The 21,605-nt window shown below is 39.2% G+C and overlaps 1 protein-coding gene across 5 annotated transcripts; it reads right to left on the bottom strand.

Moving 5' to 3' along the window:
- Positions 1-1,199: 1,199 nt before the first annotated feature.
- Positions 1,200-21,395, bottom strand: LOC137919411 (longitudinals lacking protein, isoforms A/B/D/L-like). Of its 5 annotated transcripts, none has more exons than XM_068762483.1 (6): positions 21,188-21,392; positions 20,475-20,681; positions 19,796-20,053; positions 15,065-15,275; positions 8,322-8,393; positions 1,200-2,951 (listed from the first exon to the last, which is right to left on the bottom strand). In XM_068762483.1, exons 2-6 carry the CDS (start codon positions 20,646-20,648, stop codon positions 2,602-2,604), a joined length of 1,065 nt encoding a protein of 354 aa, XP_068618584.1. In that variant the 5' UTR covers positions 20,649-20,681; positions 21,188-21,392; the 3' UTR covers positions 1,200-2,601. The 5 variants fall into 5 exon arrangements, with proteins under 5 accessions (XP_068618584.1, XP_068618580.1, XP_068618581.1 ...); XM_068762479.1 differs by lacking the exon at positions 1,200-2,951 and adding an exon at positions 3,461-4,881 and having other exon boundaries at positions 21,188-21,395; XM_068762480.1 differs by lacking the exons at positions 1,200-2,951; positions 21,188-21,392 and adding exons at positions 3,461-4,881; positions 20,816-20,923.
- Between the last annotated feature and the right edge of the window lie 210 nt (positions 21,396-21,605).

Below are 21,605 nucleotides of genomic sequence, written 5' to 3'. Positions count from 1 at the left end.
GTCGCATTAAAAAAAAAACCTGAATATAAAAGCAGGGAATTCCCCGCGGTCACGCCTTTACTATAAATATATAAAACTAATATTGCCAGGACCGCGACTACCCACGTATTTTCACTTAAGGTAACTATTATATCTGCTTTAAAAAGGAAGACTGAAATTTGGTAGTGTCCGTATATTCTCCACCTCCCACCAAAACCTCGTCGTCTTGAGTTAAGTAGAAGAAACTTCGCTTTCCTTTGCTTCTGCCAAAGGACTGTAACAGAGAATTAGACACAGGTTTAGGATACGACAGGAAGACAAGTATGTTCGCATTACTCAGGGAAACGGTTATCGCTGCGCCCGAGCGAGCAACGATGCCCACATGTACATTACACGTTACACGGCATGCTAGAAGCGACAAGTGCGTGAGGTTAGCGCCTATGTGCTGTGCGGCTCGGTTAGTTGCGGGTAGGTCGTGTGTTAGGTTCCGGCTCGCCGGGGTCGTTAGTTGAGTGTACTGACATTGGCGACAGACACCTGCGGCGCGCGGTCATTCGGACACGAAGTCCACCTTCTCCGGCAGGTCTTTGTGCAGGTGGCGCTCGTGTAGCAGCAGGTTGTGCTTCTGGTAGGCGCGGTAGACGCAGTAGGGGCACTTGAAGCTGGGCTGCTTCCTGCATTCGTACTTCATGTGCCGCTGCAGGGAGCCCTTGTGCTTGTACTTGTTCCCGCAGTCGGCGCACTCGTGCAGCGTCCACCGCGCCTTGCCGCCGCCCAGCCCCGCCGGCCCGTAACCCAATATATAAGGCGTGTACAACTGTGCAACTGAAATCGAAACGCAAATCAAAATGAATCCACGCCGCCCGCCCAAGCCAAGCCACCGGAGTGCCAAGCGAAGGATGATGCACCATGTCTCCCATTAATTTGCTCAACTTATTTAATCTAACCGTACTTATATCTCACTCGCGGCATGCGACCGCCGCAGTCTCCAAATGGAAGCAAGTTCGTGCGCGCCCGAAACCTTTGCCCTCATTTAGAGCGCGAGTTAGACCGCGTGCATGCACTATGCTAGCTCAGGGGTAACGACTATATACAGTGCCCGGTGTTCCAATCGGTGCGGTTAGGTGTACATCGGGATTTACTCTAGGGGTTAGTTCTACTTCTACCCTTACAACTCCAATAGGCAATAAAACAATACATTTTTTTATTGAAACAAATAGTTATCAAGAATAGCAACTTTATTAAAAATACAAAAAAGGTTATAAAAATACAATCAAATGCATTAAAATCACTTTAACTTGATATTGAGTTTCCGCCGCGTCTATCTCCAGTATGCTAGGAAGTATTTCTTATTGTAAATAAAGTTTTGTTCTATTTCGCTCGGGGATTCCCCAACCCGCCGGTGACGGTTTCCGCACAAAAAATCGTATTGTCCTTTGAGAATATCATTATCACAGCTACGTAATACTCGACTACGTGTCAAAGGTAAAATTATTGTCAGGATAATCTACAAGTTTGGCAATGTTTCGAATCTGCGTGTACAATTTGTAGAAATCACAACCCAGGTGTTCGGCCACGCGAGCTGCACCAGCTGCGCGCTCGCGAGGAGTATTTTAAATCCTAATGACTAAGTTTCGAAGGCACTTATTAGTACGCAATTGACTCGTGTGCTTGTACTGTGAACTTTACATTGATTGTATGATGGTAACTCCAACGGATAGTTTAAATTCTTGCGGCGAATACGGGGAACTACCCGACCGTTTGATATCGCGGATACTATTAAAAAAACAGGTCGATCTAAACTCCACGGTTGAAACAATCGAGTAACTCCACGTGCACGGCCGCAACCTAACTTACAACTCCTAAATGGTAATGTATACAATACTTAACGTTAACTATGCGGAAGATTCAATTTGAACTCCAAACGTAACAATTCGTGGCCGACCGTATAAAGTCCAACAAACACGAGGTAAGGCACTCATTTCACCGCGAATCATTCACTTATCTAAATCTAAACATCAAAATTGGACCCATGGTCGACGGAACAAACATCGACTTTCGTCTGCACAAGGAACATCGGCGCGAAACGAACCGCGCCCGACAGAGTTCAGACCTCATAATTATAGTAAATGCATTACACGTAAAGAGATCTAAAAATAATAGAATAATAATTAACTTATTTGAGTATTACAAAAATAATGGAACATGCATTATGGCAAAGTACTAGAGCTTGCTAACTAAGCGAAAATAGCTTCATTTCATTACAACTAGGGCTCGCTGAACCGCGCGATTAGTAACTGATACTGGTAACAATTATCCAACTAGCTCATCCTCCGAGTGCACACAGTCGGACGGTGCGCACCGCTCACACCGACCGGGAATGATCATTTACACATTAAATGCTGTCAACTGCTGTAACGCAACAGCCAACGAAGACGAAGCGCGGGCCCGGGCGGGAGCCGGCTTCCCCGACGCGGACTGGATAAATGCAAATTGCCGAATACTTCGAGTTGCTGCGAGCTGACGCGGCAGCCAGCGCGGGTAGCGTGCGTGCCACGGCGTCGTATCACAAGAGGTTTGCGTCGCGTGTATCACAAGTGAGAGCGCGGGGGGGACGGGGGGCTACATGCACGCGTCCACGTTGTCCTGCTTTATGTAGGGCTCGGGCTTCACGTGCAGCTCGCGGTGCATGCGCTCCATGTGGCGCGCGATGTGCATCTTCTGCTTGGCGCGGTACACGCAGTAGGGGCACTGGAACTGCGGCTCCTTGCCGCACTCCCACTTCTGGTGATTGCGCAGCGACGACTTCAGCTTGTAGCCGCGCCCGCAGTCCGGGCACGCGAAGGAGGGGTCGCGCTGGTCGCGTGGGTCGCGGGCGCCGCGCGGGCCCCCGCCCATCGGCACCGCCAGCCGCGCCGACCACTGCTCCCACGACAGGCCGCCGATGCGCGAGAACGACACGTCCTCCGACCCTGAAACCCGCTACACGTCATGCCGCGCTCACAGACGCCCGCGCCACACACACGCCCAAGCCGACAGCCTACCTACATACATACATACATACACGATACATACACATACATACATACACGTACATATACTACATACTACTGTGAGTGTGACCGCCGAGTGCTGTGACATAAGCGAGAGGACAGTGAAAAGAAACAAAACAGGAGGGGCTCATAACGTTTATTCGGGTGTAAGCGGGGCGAGGTGCGGCCGCAGCAGACTACACTCATGCTCTGTGCCGGTCCCACCCGTGGGCGTCCGTGTCCACCTGAAAGTATTAATCACATTAGTTCGAATGGGGATGGGGGGGCGAGCGAGCGAGCGGGCTCGGGGGCCATGCATGCATGCCGGTTAAACAACAGGCCGGAGCAACGCGCGTCCGCACTTACCTGCGTCGTCCATTGACAACATGGAGGGGGAACGAGATGGAAGGAGCAGAAGACGGATGATTAAAATAAAAAACGCCAACGAAAACACAAAAATAATGTATAGTATATTTTTTATTTAACTCTCTACCAAGTAAAACCCCAATATATTCATATAAAAATCACACTAAACGATTAACTAGATTCCAATAACATTAACAAACAATGTAAACTCTGTAACATCCAAACTGCAGGCCCGGCTCGCATCAGTACCTCGCTCCGCTCTAAACTAATACTGACTTTGGTCAAATAGCTCTGTTATCCTAGTTCAACAACAAAATTTCAACAGTAATACGCTACGCTATATAAATCTTTTCAATGTTATTGCAGTTAAATATCAGCTAATATCGGCCTGAACACAACCGCCGCGCGGCGCAACGAAACGATAAACCGAATAAACGTAATAAATAATATTCATCTAGAGGTAACAAATTAGGCACATGATCCATGAGCTCCGTTTACCTGGGGGCGTGGCCCCCGCCGCAATTATCCTAATAAATAATAGAAAATTAATAATTAATAAAACTTTGGGTTCGCTAACGCATTACGGGAAGACGGGCGACCGCTAAAGCGGTCAGCAACAACGCGAGTACAAACAAACAACTACCTCTTAATATCATTGCACTAAAATTTGGAATTATCCCTTACGAGGAATGTCAGGACGTAAAAACTAGAAAATAAACATTCGAGTTGGTTCTGTCGACGCTCAGTCTTGACCTACGCTAATAAACTCTTCCAACGAAAACGACTCGGGGAATGTGTCCGCCACGTAACAAATATATTGCTTCTACTTTGGTCTGGTTTGGTCTGGTTCGGTCCGGTTTGGTCCGGTATAGTCCGGTCTAGTCCGGTGTGGTCTGGCTCGGTCCGGCGGCGCGGCGCTACACGGGCGTCTTTTTGTTGCGCCGCACCTTGGTGCTGGCGTAAAGGTACCACTCGTTGTTGTGGTGCTTGCGGATGTGCACGCCGAGGTTGCCGCGCTGCTTGGCGCGGTACGAGCAGTAGGGGCACTGGTGCGCCGGCGCCTTGCCGCCGCACTCCACGTTCTCGTGCCGGCGCAGCGTGGACTTCCAGCGGTAGCGCTTGCCGCAGTGCCGGCACTCGAACTGCCGCGAGCCGTCGTCGGGCCCGCCGCGCGGCTTGCCGGGGGCGCGCGCGCGCTCCCCGTCCGCCTCGTCCATCTCGTAGAAGGCGTCGGTGTCGTGCGGCAGCAGGATGTCGTCCGTGTCGTCGTACTCGGCGTCCGACTCGCGCTCCTCGGGCTTGGGTCTCAGCGGGTGCATGTTGTTGTTCTGCAGGAAGGCGCGCGGCAGCAGCAGCGGCTTCATGCCGTCGGGCATGGAGGCGAGCGCTTCCAGCTCCCCCGCGTCGCCAACGTACGGGCTCTCTTTGCCAACGGCCATCATATCGGGCAGCCGCTGCGCCGCCAGCAGCGACAACAGAGCCGACGGGAGCTCCTTGTGCAGCTCTGCAATGGAACACATTAATGGTATTGCAAATCATAACTGAAGCGCCACTACGTACTCACTCTTGTTAATACTACCAAAGGCTAAAATAAAATTAAGGAACCAAAGAAATGCGTTATAATAAAAAAATAATTAAAAATAATCTCGGTTAGAAATCATAAAAGGCGGAAGCTTCTAAGTCATGCAGACATGCACAGTTCAAACCGGCCTTCTCTAACTTTAATCTTCCCATAAAGAGGTGCGGGCGGCGGACGCGGAGGGGCGGGGGCGGAGGCGGGGGGTGGAACGGGAGCGCGAGTAGGCGGGCGGCGGGCGAAATGAAAGGCGCACCAACGCGTAAAGTAGTTTAATGGTCAAAAAATATCAATCGCTCTTATCGTCACTAAGTATACAGGGCTCGTATAAAACGTTACGTGCTATAATACCATCTATAAGGAAGATCGAGTCGCGTGTGTAAGGCACTGCGTGTGTACGTGTGTACGTGAGGGGGGCGCGCGTCGCTCACTTGACGGCGGGGGAGGGCGGGGCGGCGTGCGCCGGGTGTTTCTTCTCAATGTGCTTCTTGAGTTCGTTGCGGCGGTGCTTGCTGTAGGCACAGTGCGGGCAGCGGTACTGCGGCTCGCGACCGCACTCGAGCGTCACGTGGCGCACGAGGTTCTTTCGCGCGTTGTAGCAGCGCTGGCAGTTGGGGCAGCGGTAGCCCTTGTCCGTCTTGTACTGCGCGCACGGCAGCTGGCTGCCCGAGCGCGGGAAGCCGCCGTAGCGCGGCTCCTGCTTTACGTCCGGCGGAGACTTGCTCTTGTTCTCCTTGGCGTCGTCGTGGGCGGGCGGCGGAGGGGGCGGCGGCAGCGGGGGCGGGGCTTGTGCGTCATGAGCGCTGTTCGCCGAGGTGACATTCTTGAGTATCGCTAGCGTGGTGGTGGTCGTATTGCCCGAGGTCTCCTCGCTCACTTTTTTGCTACGCGTCATTATACTGTGACGCGGCGCGGCCTTACGACCTGCAATCAAAAACGATACAGTCGATTTTGTTTTCCTCCCGGCCGGCCCCGAGTGACCCGTGTGAAAGCGTTAAATAAAAACAATGAACTCAAGTAAAGATATATTTGTAATGAAAGAAAACAAATAAAGTATAAAAAACTTAATGAGTAACGAATGAACTTCAAGTGCTAAACATGCAAAATCAACTAAGCACAGTGATTCATCCACCGCAGACGCAGGCGCAGCGGCGGGAAACGGTTCGCTCGTAGCCGAACGTTCTACGATTGAACTGCGTTTCGCGGCGCTGTTTCTTTTAATTTCCAACAATCCATATGCGCAACCGATAACTGACACCGGCCTTGATTAGTAAACAGTAAAAAATATAAAGAAATAAAGTAAATAAAGAAAAGAAAGTAAACTATATATAAATAAAAAATGCAAGCAAAAGTAATATCAAGCGGGGTGGTGGCGGTGCTTCCTGCGCTGGTGCGCGACCAGGCTCTTTTTCTGCGAGTACTTGTTGGCGCAGCTGTCGCAGGCGAACCGGCGCTCGCCCGCGCACTCGTACTTCTCGTGTCGCAACTTATTCCTCTTGTGCTTGTAGCGCTTCTTCTTGCAGATGGAGCACTCGTACTTCTTACTACTCTCCTTGCGCACCTCGTCCGGTGGCTTTGCGGCCTCCCGCTTCTTACTCTTTCTACCGTTTCGAACACGTCCGGCGACCGTGGCTCTGTTCGTGACCACTATCCCGCTCTTAAACTTCTCTTTGACTCTAAAACATTTCTTAACATCCAGCTCTTCCAACAAAAACTCTTTCTCTCTCTTCAAATAGCCGCGCGTCAGCGGGAAGGGAGTTTTCATGTTACCGAGTTCGGTTTTTACTTTAATGAGCGATGAGTCTGCAAGGGTAAATAATGACAAGCGATAGAGAAATTAATACAAAGCAAGGAATGTAGTGCGTCGCACAAGGTCGCGACGTGCAAGATGCGTGTGCTAGACTTGTTACGTGCATAAAGAGACCAAGAGATGTTTAGATAGTTTTAGAAGAAGGGATGCATAGAGGCGATTGCAAAAGGGGGCACAAGCGCGACAGCGACGCTGCCAACAAGCGAACGCGGGTAGTCACACATCCGCCCGATCAGCTCCGCGTGGGTCACTTTCGTTCTCCGCGGATGAAAACAAAGCTTCAGAGTTTACTTCCCTCGCGTTAACATTCAACGACTGTCCTGACGATTGATACTCATTCAATTTTTTATAACGATAAGATAAATGAAATGCGCATGTTTAGAGGTAATGTGATTAAACGAATGGTCACATGCTGTTCGAAACTGGTCTGCCTACGCGCTCTGCTGCCCGACCGGCATGCACCGACTAGTGTCGCTAACGGCAGCGAACATGAATTGCTAAGGAAATATTAAACAAAAAAAACATCTGCAGTGAAATCACATGTGAATGCAAAATAAGACATAATAAAATAATAAATAAATAAGCCACATAACCAAAGACTACGACAATAAATGAAAATGATGTCGGTTTACCTGTCGCTGCGCACGTGCCGCGGAGGCGGGGGCGCGTGGGGGCGAGCGGGGCGCGGGGGCGTCTCACTCGTCTTCTGCGGACAGAGCGTTCGGAAAGCACACGCGGCGCGCGGCCGACACAAGGCGGTCGGCGACAAACTAACTCGTGTAACGGAGTCCGACCGGGGCACGTGCCGGCGTTCGACCGGGGTGCGTACCGCAGTTTGTTTGACCGGGGCGCACAATGCGCAAACGTTCAACCGCCTACTAAAAAGTATAAAATATACGATACATGTATACAGAGATGCAATAGACAGCACAAATGTTACTCACCCGCGCGTGCGTCCCACGTCCGGCGTGTTAGGTGGGAAGTTGAACAAACAATTAGCCACAGTGGTGGTGGTAAGGGGGGGTTGGTTGGTTAGTGTGTTAGTCGGCGCACCAAGCGTCACACTCAGCGCAATAAATCAAACTGTGTCGACTTACCTCGCGCCGGTACCTCGCCTTTACAAGGCTACACAAAACAAAACCTCTCTACCGTTACCGTTTACCTGTCCACTCTGAAATGCTCATCGATATATATATTGTGAGAACAACAAGATATAAATTTGCAATAATATCAGTTAGTGTATAATATTAATATTAGATACTAATTAGATAGGTTTGTAGTTCACATGTGAAAACACTAGCACTCTCGTATCCGCAGTAGTGAGATATGTTCGATACATAACAGTATAGATAAATAATTGTAAGCCATGACTGTAGCGTCGTTTGGAATTATGGGAAGACATTGCGCATTTCATCCGTTCCTTGTGCGCCGGGCCGGGCAGCTCCGCGGGGAGTTGTCCGCCCCGGCAACGTGCTCCCGGGCAACATGTTGCGTGGCGAGGCCGCGAGGGCGTCGGCGAGGGCGTGGCTACGCAATATGTTCAGTACGCGACACTTACCTTGCGACTCCCGGATGCTGTCGTTCGAGTTCATCAGTTCGTCTTGAGATCGTTCCATGTGCCATTGGAAATCTGCAACCAAACGGATCTCGGTCACGCTTTATACTTCGCATATATATCAGTCATTCATTATTCACATATTTCTAAAGTTTAAGACACTTCTTCATTTAATTTCTTAAACTTTAGAGAACTTTTTCTTAACTATTTATATGAGCTTGAATGCAAATTTGTTAAACCCAGATACATCACTTTTACATAGTTAGAAATTTTATTTAAAAAAAATTAGTATATTAAATCAGTATTTACATTAATTAATTTATATATTAATGAATTACTCGAGTCAAACAACCTGTGGCTCTTTTATACGACTACCCGCGTCCAACGACTACTAGCAATGGACTATTAGCGCCATCTATCGACACAGTTTGAACTTATGTTCTTAAAAACATATTTGAGGCTGGCATGTGGGTAAATTTAGTACAAGAAAACTATTTTTAAAAAGAGATTACAATAGATTAAAGCACACGTTGTGTCTCTGTCTCTAGCTGTTTTGAAATGTTGGAAAATCTAATCTATCAGGTTCAATAAGAAAAAAATTTACATGGCCTTAAACTTATGTAACCCTTTGTACCTATATGTATATTGTACCTAGTCTAGCCAAATGTTTGTTACAAAGAAAATATCCGATAATTTCAAAAAAATATATTTTAAAGTTTTATATGTGATTATGTAGAGTGAAAAAATTATATGTTAACGTAATAAACTAGTTATTCAAATTGTCCACCCTTAGCTTTAGCGCAAATTTTAAAACGGTCGTGCCATGCGTCGATGGATTTACGAACGGTTTCCATTGGAAACTTGGTCACTACTGCCTCCAAAGACTACTTCAGCGACTCAATATTTAGGTGACGCTTAAAGCAGACCATGTCCTCTAGCACTGACCACAATTTATAGTCCAAAGGGTTATGAAGTCCGGAATATTTTGTTCAAGCCAAATTTGGGTAGTGCGCGCGCGCCTTATGACCCGGGGCTGAACCCTGTTGGAATGTCCACACGTCGTTTTTGAATAAGGTGTTGTTGAGAGGGCGAACGAACTACTGCTTCTAACACGGTTCCTTGATATACTTTGTCTGAAGTTTGCACTCTTTTTTCGCAAAAATGGAGTTTTGTAACTCCTTGGTAGGAGACACCCCTCCATACTTCGACATATGCTGGATGATGACCTTGCTGAACTTTGGCCACTACCTCGAAAGCTTCTTTAGTGTGTGCATACACTTATTCATTTTTTTTGTTGTAATGCTCCTCAATTGAGAATTTTTTTCATTGGTAATATAATTTTTCTGTGTTTTTCGTCCGCATATCGAAGTAACAGCTGTTTTGATCTTTCGACTCTTTTGTTTTAGTGCCTGATTTAAGGTATGTCCCGTGTATCTAGACCTAAGTTATGTTAAAATCCTGAAAGTGTCTACGGTGGGATTGTCATTTCTCTGGAAAGGATTTTCTGTTTCCTTATGGGATTTCGAAGAATTCTGGTCTAGACTGCACTAACGGCGTGGTTTGTTCGAATAGACCGCGGTCGGCCGGATCTCTCACGGTCATCAACAGACATGGTTTCAGTTGGATGGTACGATACACAAACATTCGGCTACTAATCCCTAGCTTATTCAATGCATCAAAAATGTCGGCTGGCTCCTTACCTACTTTGTACCGTGCAATTACTGCAATCCTATTCTCTTTAGTGCCCCATTCCATTTTCAAAACAAATAATTTACAAACAAAAAATATACAATAACAGCGGGAAAGAAGTCTCTTTTTTTATTGCAGAAGCTAAAGTTCGAAATTCAAATTAATATTTTTTAAATGCCAGTAACAGAATTTATGGCTAGGCTAGATATTTTTGGCCTTTAAGTATATTGTGCTAAAAACAGAAAATTAGTAATAACTCTATTAACTGGTTTGCATTTAGTTACTCCATGAAAATTTACCTAAGCGATCTAATAGCTTGGTTGCTTCATTGAAATGTAGAAGGCACCAAAGCTTACTGAAGGGGATACATGGGCAAGTAATTAAGCTTGAGAGATTTTTACATGGTAGCCGCTTGCCACCTTTAACTATTATAGAAGCTGTGAATGCCAACAGCCAACTAATATCAAAGACGAAAATTTAATAGTATCCCTGATGGAAGCAAGGAGATGGTACAATTAGTTAATGTTGTTACATTAAAACGTTTACGTTCAACGCACACTCTTCAAATGTTTTCTAGAACACTGATGAGCTGGCAACTTTTGACCGATGCTTCAAGCTTTGAAGCTCAGCGCTCACCGAAGCATCATTACCAATCAGCCTCTTGGCTCATCTCTGTATGGAGTCCAAAGCTTGTGTTTCGCTAGTTAATTTATTCAAATTATTTTCTACTATGGATTATATGTAGTCATCACTTATGATTTTGATTTCATTTAGGCTATATCTAATAAAGTGTATCTGTGTAATATTGTGTTGTGGAGTTACCTCCTGCTTGTTCTCAACAACTACAACACCTTGTGTACAGTCAAAAATAAAACAGAATAAAAAAAAGTTGATGATCATTCTATTAAAAGTTCCAATGTTTAATAAATTAATTTGATCTTATTTTTTAATTATGACAGAAATTCCTGAACAGGCCAATTTGATAGAAACGTCAAAAAAGTTAAGTTTAGCTACAATAGTACCTTTTTATATAAAAATACTTGTGATCTATATAAATAATAGTCTTACCTAAAAATATTACAAACATATTCTAAATCAAACCACCTATATTACCTTTACCATGCAAAAAATTACGAAATCAATTACAAAAAAAATCTTTTCGTTCATAAAATAATATTAAGGTTCAAGGATGTTCTCACTCAAACCCATACCGTATACAGTGGCCGGCCATATGAACAGTAGGGACGATCTGAATCTCTCGACAATCTAAACACTTTGCACTCAGATTATATTCACATTTCCTTCTAACAACTCAATAATGACATGTATATTTTATAATAAAAAATGTTGGATAACTTTTTAGTTAAATAAAATATATAATCTTTACATAGAATTATTGAAAGACATCTTTTTCATGGCAGCAATGTCTGCATTTCGAATTGTCGAAATTAAACTTCATGTCAGCCCTGCTGGCATTTAGAGTGCAAAGGGTTAAGAAGGATCAGTATCCAGGCCTCAGATTGCAAAGTGGTAACTGCCCTCCGAAGCCACACACTCGCATTCACTACACTACACATAAACTCGCATAGGACTGCTACCCTCGTGTGACCTTTGTGCCAACTGGAATACGTCTGACCAGTTTAAATTTGTAATAGTTCACATATCCTTTTGTTCCATGAACTCGGTTTAGATAATTGACTTCAATTCACAGACAGACAATATATACTTATAATACTGTAAGTGTTGTTCATACTATACAGGTAAAAATATATTTCAAAAGTATGCAAATAATAAAGCTGAGGATAAGGATAATAAAGAAAAAAAATGTACCATGTCAAAGTTCAATAATAATGATCACATTTCTTCCATTATAACATTGTGAACCAAACTAATGTTTAGTTTGAATAATACATTAATATTTATAAGTATATATATTAATAATACTTATAAGATAATTAAGCATTAGCAGGTTAGAGATCGGAAAAGGTCAAGGTGAAATATCAATGCTGTTCTTTGAAAGAAAATCTTGTTTATTTGCATAAGCATGGGAGTAAATTTACAAATAATATGTGTATTAAATTAACAACACTTGTAGGCAGAGGAGCGTGCTTTACAACAAACTCCTATGTTATGTCTTTGAATATAACATTTTGATACTAAACCTTGGGAATGAATTGCTATATTCTATTAAAGATTTTAAAGAAACTAATCACAAAACCCTCACAGCTTTAAGATGAGGGAGGCCATTTTAAAGATGTATGTTATTCATTTGAGCTGTGTTAGCCTAGCTTTTAGAACTGATATTTGATTGGTGGTTGTGAGTTTTGTGCATTAATTATATGGGATTGTAATAAAACCAATTTCCAGAAGATGGACAGCAGCATACAATGTACCATAATACCACAATGCAATCCCCAGCCCATGAGCTGAACATGGCTATTATGGTATTTCCATATCTTTGGGGAAGGCTTATGCCTTGCAGTGGGCCCCTATGGGCTGACTAGACCACACACAATTTGATTCTGGATTCCATCAAATTGGGTTCTTCTTGCATTCTCCTCATGACATATACCAGTGCATAATATGGCAAAAAATAGTTCTGTAATCAAAGTCCTTAGAGAAAACTTTAATTATACTTCTGTCTGTCTCAATTTGTAAATATGTACCTAGCTAAGCATTAAGGAAGAAGATCTGATAAAGAGAAATTACCTTCATAATGAACTGACACAAAAGTATTATCAGCAGATGGGTCAAATATATCTTGTGCAATATATATTTTAGTTTAACTAAACAATTTATCTGTTTTGTTACTAAATCTATTGTTTATATTGTTATGTAATTCTTAAAATAAAAAAAGTTTTTTTTTGAATGAAAACATTACATTCCTTATTCTCATTATTGTTTTTCAACATATTTTTTTTTATCAACAGCAAATTCAGATCTGCGTGAATTAAATTTAGCTGTAATTGCAATTTGTGATAGAAACAATTGTGTAAAAAGATCTATTCTTTTATGAGCACAAGTGTTAATCAATTCCTGCGGTGCGGACTGCAAGACAGACAAGACAGACAATCTGTTCTGAAATATCTTGTTAGCGTCTGGTCAATGACGACCCGGTTTCGAATGATATATGTCCACTACCCGCTTCACGTGGCTCGCATTGGATTTTATAGGTGACATTATAATATTATAAGAATTTTTCTAAAATTAAATCAACCTAAAAAAATGCAATTTTGATATATGTACCATATAAATATTCATATGCATGACATAAAAACACTCCTTTTATTTATTAAACAGATTAGTGTATGTTGTCTGAAGTTTGTAAATTTATAGCAAATAATATTTGATTTATGTAATTACTTGTGTGTTACACAATGTTTTTCTTTTAACAATTTACTAAATAACACATCTGTGATAAAATTGTTGATTTGAAAGTAATAAGGGGACCGGAAAGTAATGCCGTTTCTGTCGACATATTTTACTGAAAAACAGATAGATTTATACCGCTCCAGCATAGAAAATTTGTATACTAGATGGCAAAAGGTTGTTGATAATAAAGGTGAATATATTGTTGAATATAAATAAAAAATTGTTAAAAATTTAGTTGTGTGGATTTAAGTTGGGAAAGCGGCATTACTTTCCGATCCCTCTAATGCAAATTCTAATATCTTTATTCAAGTAGGTATGCATATATATGCTCCTTTGAATATTTGATTATATAAACATTAGAACAGTAAGCTATCAGCTTGGAACAATCTGTTGACTTCTACTGACTCCTTTTTTGTGTTCCTGGTTGGCCAAAGAGCCTTTTGGAAATTATTTCAAATTAAATATTAATAAGTACAATATGTACATGATGCTAATGTATTTGAAAAAAAAAAAGTTTCATATTAAGTATAAAATAGTTACACATAAGAGAAGATAATTTTATATTATTCCAATATCAATTGTGGTTCATACAAAACCAACATTTTCTGTTTCTGTAGTTGGTTAAGTTCCCTTAATTAATCTGATTACCCTTCCCTTTTTCAGTAAGAAACACTCAAACGTGTTTTTATTTTAATGTTTACACACTGTTTACAGTACATTTATATGAATATGTAGTATATCTGAGTATGGTTTATGTACCAAGGATTCTAAAGTAGATATGCTTTTATATTCATGTAATTAAGAATATATCTGCTTTAATGAGGTGTTAGTTGCTCTATTATAACAAACATTTTTTTTTATTATTGCTATATATTAATTATTTGGTGAATTTATATTATTATTAAATGTAATAAATGATTGAAAGGTACTTTTATATTATAATCACGTACTTTTTTGTACACATTTTTAAGTGTCTTCTCAATTGAATTACTTGTGATAGGTATGTTCAATTGTTAATGTTACTACTTTAAGTATTAAAAAGAATTCTGCTTAGTATTTATTGACCACAATAAATTTTCATTTTCCTGTTAATACATGGTTGGACTATGGCTATTGACTACCATTAAATAAAAGTTTGTTTCATGAGTTCAAGTGTAATAGCTAAAATCTTACAAATAATAAATTTTCAAAATTAACAAATGCTTCGTAATGATAAATCAAAGTGCTATAAATTCATGTTTTGTCAATCATATATGAAGTTTGTCACCCATGTCAAAAAGTAATAAGATTAATTTTGATTTTATTTTTAAATCTAAATTATTGTTATATAGGTGTTATAGCCTTGGCCAAAAGTATTAGACATTCCTGTAAAACACGGTACAGTCCTAAAACTTTTTGTTAAAAATTAATTCTTCGGTAACAATAAACTATTATTTTAAACAATTGATAAAGCTCTTTAGAGATCCATAAAACGTTTGGCATGTGTAAAAGCTATGTTTTTGGAAAATCGATGTAATATATATAGACATGTATGTAAATTGTAGGTTGCTTAATAATTTGGCTATATTTAAGTGTGCAGTTAATTAACTGTGCAGTGCTAACAATGTGTTTATTCAGGGACTTCAAAATACATTATCTAACAATAATGTACAAGTGCATATGACTAGTAAAGAAGATGAACTCACTGCGGACGACGTCGTTGTGCTGGGGGGTCTGATCGTGCTGGTCGTGCTCTTCGTCAAGCGTGAGGTCCTCGACAGTGTCACGAGAGGGCGGCACCTCCTCAACTGGCGGCGGTTCGCTGACAGGCTCCGCGTCTATAGAACGGCGCGCCATCTTGCGCCGGCGGCTGGGCGACAGTGAGCCGGCGCGCCGCTCTGCGCTGTCGTCTCGGGCCTGCAATACCCAATACCGCTTGTTACTTGTTTGCATTTACAATTATTTCTTAATTGCTATTTATCTAAACTCGCTGCAGACAACTCAAAATAATTATCATAAACAATATAATTATATGAAAATAACTTAAATATTAAAGTTAAAACAACTTTACACAAATCTTATTTTCATGATTCATTCATTCTAAAACAAATTTAACAACAACACATTGTTATGATTTAAGAAACAGACACAGATTACAATTAAATAATGTCAGAACAAACTATAGTAATAAAACTATATTATTTGAAGTATAGTTGTACAATAGCCTCTTTAATGGTTTTAGGAAGTGTAAAGATATTGTAATATGTAAAGTCAAACTTAAAAAAAACATGTTGCCTGATTTTAAAAATAAGTAATTCAATGTTTTAGCCCATAGCCCACTGCATAGGCCTCCTCTTTGAACAGTATACCGTAATCACCAGGCATGCCTGGCGGATTGGCAACTGCAATGTGGTGTTATGATACATAGACGATGCTGTTGGACAGTCTGTAAACTTGGTTTGGGAGTGGTGCAAGTCCAATATAATTAATGCAAAAAGTGTGATTTATAGATAAGACTGTCCCAGGAATCGAACCCTGAACCTATAATCACAAATCAGTTCTCTACCACTGGGCTATCATTGACTTTTCTTACTGTCTAGTTATGCGGAGGCATGTTTTTTGATATAGAAGAAATTATATCTATAACCTTAATCTAAGCTTAAGATTTAGATATGATAATGAGATAATGTCTGTCGGGAAACATTTGGAATATGTATTGGAAGAACATAGATTAATTTAGATCAGCTTGGCAAAACTTGGCTTAATCCAAGACACTAGGTCTAACTACCTACCCACCTATCTTCCACTAACCCAAACAATTTGTTTACATGATGCAATATTTAAGAATACTGGGTATTATTAATAATTATAAAAATATACATTTAGAAAATTGTCAAGGGTCACTAAGCACCAAACTTAACAACAATGTTTCAGATAACTTTGGATTTCATAAAAACATAGAATGTATTATTGAATGAGAAGAGACTTTGGAAAAACTGTGAGCAAAAGATAAAAAGACACTTTTCTTATCTCATACAAACCACAGAATAAATGAAACCAGACATTAGCCAAGAAATATTTGATCACAGCATATCAAAGATATTATGCAGTGTATGAAATAAAAAAGTATTTATGAAACTATTGTTTATTGTTATAACTGTAAATAAATATGCTGAAAATGTACTCTGAAACATATTTTCTTACTTTTTTATTTGGCTGTCAAAGGCCAGAAACTTTTGGTATGAGGTTATTGGTCAAGTTTTTTATGGAATCTAGTAAATATGCCAATAATAATTAATAAATTGAAGATAAGTTTGGCAATAAATAAAGTGATCCCCTACTGGGGTAGGTTAATAATACATAACAGTAAGTCATACATTCAATTTTAAACTGTGACAAGTCAATAACTAATCACAGTACAAATTCATACTTTCTTTTTTATACTGTGACAGGTCCATATCTTTATTATTATATTTATATATTTATCATAGTGCAAAGTCTGACAACTTGTTATGGAGCCTAATGTCATATAACTGGAGAAACAATTTGTTTATTGCAAAACGTTTCTTGAAATATAGCTGTCAATTAAGTGCCTACATAATGACATTTAACACTTATTTATTGTAGGTTAAAATCTATAAATAGATTTTAGCATAAAACATCTATATTGATGGCATATGTGATACATGAATTTTAATAACTTTAAAAAGCTTCAATTAAATAGTGATGATAGAAAATAACTTCATAATATTTTCGAATTAAGCCATTATAAGTAAGAATTCAAACAATTTAATCATTTTTCTTTATAAAGAAACTAGATTAATAAATATTTAACACATTCTATGCCATGTGGGGCATATACAACCCTCGCTGCGCTTTTTGTTCAAGCTATTTGCAGTTCTCATTGAAAAACAAAGGATTCATAAACAAATGAATCATAAGGTCAAATATAGATAACTTCATTCATTTCAAAATTTATAACTATTTCCCGCTAATTATAGCTTTGTAGCATTGAAAGTGTAATGCATACATGTTAAACAATTCTTTTTAACTTTTAAAGTGTAGGCCATATACTCCCCACGTTGCCTGGATATAAAATCTTCAAAAATTTCCATGGCACAGAACGTGTTATGTGAACACTGATAGACCAATTCTTGGAATTTAGAATGATGTTAGATAGTCTATAACAACAAAGCTAAAACAATCATTTTAGATTTAATAATCATTGTCAATTAAGTATAAAAATAGTGGGCATTATGATAATTTGAATAGAAATTAATCAATGAATCAACATCTTTGATGACATTTAGAATTCAATAATTCTTAATCTTTACTTTCGATAACATAATATGTTCAATAGTTTACACATAAATCCCATGTCAATGTAAAAAAAAAACTGCAATTTTTTACTGCATATATCTTTATAACTTCTCTACAACTTTCACAAATCAATATCTGTGCCAAATGCGCTGAGAATTTACTGGCTAAATTTGTATAGACAGGGAAATGTTGTTTCCCATTTGTTTGTTTTGGTTTGATAACAATGATAAAGTAATGAAGTATATTAGTGAAAACAATTGATTTAAAGATGTGTTTCTTATATTGCAGATTCTACATAAAGCAGTGTTTATATTTATAAACTTGATCTATCTTTTTATAATGTTAATAATTGTCATTCTTTGTTGGCAACACAGAACAAAGTTGCTACTGTTTTAAATTTCATGGCATTGCTCAATTGAGGTCACTAATAGTGTAATAGAAACTATTGAATACTAAGTCTTTTATATTTAAAGACTATTTGAAAATCATATGTCGTATTGGAATATAAATATTTGGCTACTTTCTTTTATTTATGTATTTAATATCAAGTAACTAATATTTAATTTCAAATTTTTCTTTGATTTTAATAAATTTATATGTTGTTTACAACTAACAAAAACTTTTTTATTAGGCATAAGGTCCCTACCCTGACAGCTTCCATTCATTTTCATTCATTCAGTTCAACTGTTGGACTAGGACTTAACCAAAAGCATAAGTATTATACTCTTATTGAGTCCACATCCAAATTGCAACCATGTGAGGTATGAACCTCACTTTCGGAAACACTGCATTAGAAACTCTCTGCGAGATTCATGGCCTTCGCAAAAGATTGCAACAAGGGCTTCCGCTGCCTTTACTAATTAAAATTACCATAAAGTATAATAGAAAGTAATAATGAAGAAAATCAAAAACCTACCTACTATACTATGTAACACTTATTTGTGTAAGAAAGTGTATAAGTATATTTATTAGTGTTTTATTTTTTGTATTTATAAAGAATGCAGATGAATTATGATTATAATGATTTTTCTTTGCTTCTACTCACTGAGAGTAAAAACATACTTTATTTAGAATACTATCTATATAGTTACTCCATTCTTTCGTTCACTATAATTATCAATCCTTGTATAGACCTTTGTTCCAACCACTGTTCAATTAGAGAACTTAGTAAAGTTTGTTTCTTTTATTTTCATCTTTGATTTAGAATATTAATTTATTGCAATATATATGTTATTCCATCATTCATTACAGACAACAATAAACAAACAAATTGTGTTATGTTTATTATAGTTTAAAGTCTATATATAGATTTTATTACGAACATCTGGACCAGTAGCACATGTGAGACAAGAATTATACAATGTCATGCTAACATATGACTTAATTTCATGTAACATTCAAACGCCTTTAGAAATCATAATATACCTTCAATACATTCCAGACTAAATATATAATAATTTTAACATTTCAAATGACTAAATCATTGTTCTCTAAACACAATGTATTTTGATATACATTTAAGCCAACACTTGTGGCATGCATAAATTCCACATGAGAAAATGTATATATTTTGCTAAATTTTTGGATGACAGCCAATAATGGGTATTATGCTCGCATAAATGTAGTGAAAGGTCAATTATCATTAATAACATGAAAGAACATTAAATATATATTGCTTTAAAGTTTCAAATACAGAGAATGAAAACTGATTTTTTTTTCCAATGACATGTTTAGTCGTAAAATATATTGTCTATTTGTTATTCTAATCTTTGATGACTAACAATTATATAACTCAGTATCAATAGTGCAAGAAAATAAAGTCCACTAAGTCAACAGATTTATTTATGAATTCCAATGTATATAAGAAATGAAGTTAATGTATTACAAGTAAAAACTTTAGAGTGTTTCATAATGTCAAAAAATTTCATTATAATTATTTTGAATTAGAAATTATACTAATATGCATTTTTAATATGAATCTGCGACAGTGAATTATATATCAACATTAATTTAACATTATTCATGTATTTAAACAATGTAATAAGAGTATGTTGGGTATTTAAGAATAGTGTTTATAGGTAAATAAATTTTTAGAAACAATTTAGTATTAATCTCACCTGAGGTGGGGGCGAAGGCGCGCGGGGCGGGTGTGCAGGGGCAGGTTGAGCCGGGCGCGACGGTGGCCTCGAAGGCTTGTTATCAGAGAGCCCCTTTATCTGCAGGGACTCTGCAGCTTTCAATAACGCAGCCAACTGGTCCTGTGATATGTTTACTTCACCACGGTACATATAATCCATCATGGCCCTCAATTCTGCATATTTAACATCCTTAAGAATAATAATTGGATGCTTGTCATACTGTTGTGATAGTACACTCTGTAACAAAACATTGCTGTGTTCATATATGCCGTGTTTACTTTTTACAACAATACCAGTTTATAAATAATCAAATCAATTATGCATTTTGGAATATATGAATTTTTAATGTTTAATTGCAAACGGTAATTTCGGCAAATGCACTTGGTTTAATTAAAAGTACATCAACATTCCATTCGTTCGCCTACTTAGTTAATCGTAATTAATTTGGAGGTAGATGTAGTAATTGATCGTTTGGAAAAGTAGTTGAGGCAACTTTCTGTTGCCAACTCATCTAGCCATAGATCTAAAACTAATTGCGAACACACGAAAGCTAAAGCGCAACAACTGGAATGTTTACTGGAGCAAAACTGCGCCTCGCGAGTAACTTGAATACGAGAGCAATTGACCTACATACGCTAAACCACTTAACAATACCAACCTCGAAATAGGGACTGCACGCCGACAGGACCACTTTGTGTGCTTTGAGCGTCTGCCCCTCCGCAGCTAGCGTGCAGTCTACGTGCATGCCTTTCTCCAGCAATGTGTCGAACACGGAGACCAGAGTAGACTGATGGTTGTTCCACCGCAAACAAAACTGCTGATCGTCATCCATGATTTCGCCTGGCCACTCGCCGCGCCCTCGGCCCTACGACACCAAAGCACCGATCAACACACACTCTAAACACCACGCAGTAATTAGGCCAAAGCGAAAACTAGACTCGAGCACACAAACAAACCATTGAACACCTTAATCTGTTTCTATAAAGTAAATTATCTCACCGATTCACTTCATGCGATGAGATCACGCCTCAACTTAACTAAATTAACTTTATGGACCACATACGACTTGTCGTAAGCGACGCGGCACAAAGAAAATGGCCGCTTTTCCAGCGCGACAAAAAATAAAATGGCGACGAAAATTCTAAGTTTTACTATTTCCTGAGTAGTTTTCTTAGCGTTTGTATTTAAATCGTGTTCATCGTTACCACGCAACAGTGAGAAACTTCAAAAAAGTAAAAGTCAATAATGAAACTTGTACAAAACTTTACTTTTGAAAGTTCACGAGTGGAAATTTTCAAGATGAAAAGTCGTAGCAGTAAGTAAGCACTTATCACATTTACGTTGTCACATCGCAACATCTAAATCACTTACCTTTACTATATCATCAACTATTTTCTAAGAATTAAACAGTAAAACTCGTTTCACATGAGATTGCAAGTCTGGTTTAATACTTTAGCACATTTGCACACCCGCCAGCTTTCTCGATAGAATGAAAATAGTAAACTACGCTATGTTGCAAGTTTAGTGAAGCGAAAGGCACCTCTACACAAACCAAACGAAGTACAAGTTGGAAGCGAGCAACAGAGTGACCCAAAATAAGCTCTCAAAATGTTGCCTACTTAAAAAAAAAATAAAAGCTTAAAAACACGTAAACTATCTCTAAAATAATTATATTTCACTCCACTAGCGACCAAACTATTGTTTAAAATATTTACTATCATATAATATGAGAATGGTATAATTTAGTAGCAAATATTTAATTTAATATTCAGCGTACATCACAACAAAC

The sequence above is a fragment of the Battus philenor genome, unplaced genomic scaffold, assembly GCF_028537555.1.
Source record: "Battus philenor isolate CCGP_79_NKW_IND1 unplaced genomic scaffold, ilBatPhil1.0.hap1 SCAF_16, whole genome shotgun sequence".
In the NCBI taxonomy this organism is placed as follows: domain Eukaryota; kingdom Metazoa; phylum Arthropoda; class Insecta; order Lepidoptera; family Papilionidae; genus Battus; species Battus philenor.
This window is presented reverse-complemented; position numbering and strand designations above follow the sequence as displayed.

Bases quoted from the DNA above. Each gene is read 5' to 3' on its own strand.
- LOC137919411 (XM_068762479.1), bottom strand. From the start codon at position 20,648: ATGGATGACGATCAGCAGTTTTGTTTGCGGTGGAACAACCATCAGTCT. The intron at 20,054-20,474 runs GTTGGTATTGTT...GTTTTGTTACAG, and splicing joins CGTGCAGTCCCTATTTCGAG to AGTGTACTATCACAACAGTA. The intron at 8,394-15,064 runs GTGAGTTCATCT...GTTTGGTTGCAG, and splicing joins GCACAACGACGTCGTCCGCA to ATTTCCAATGGCACATGGAA.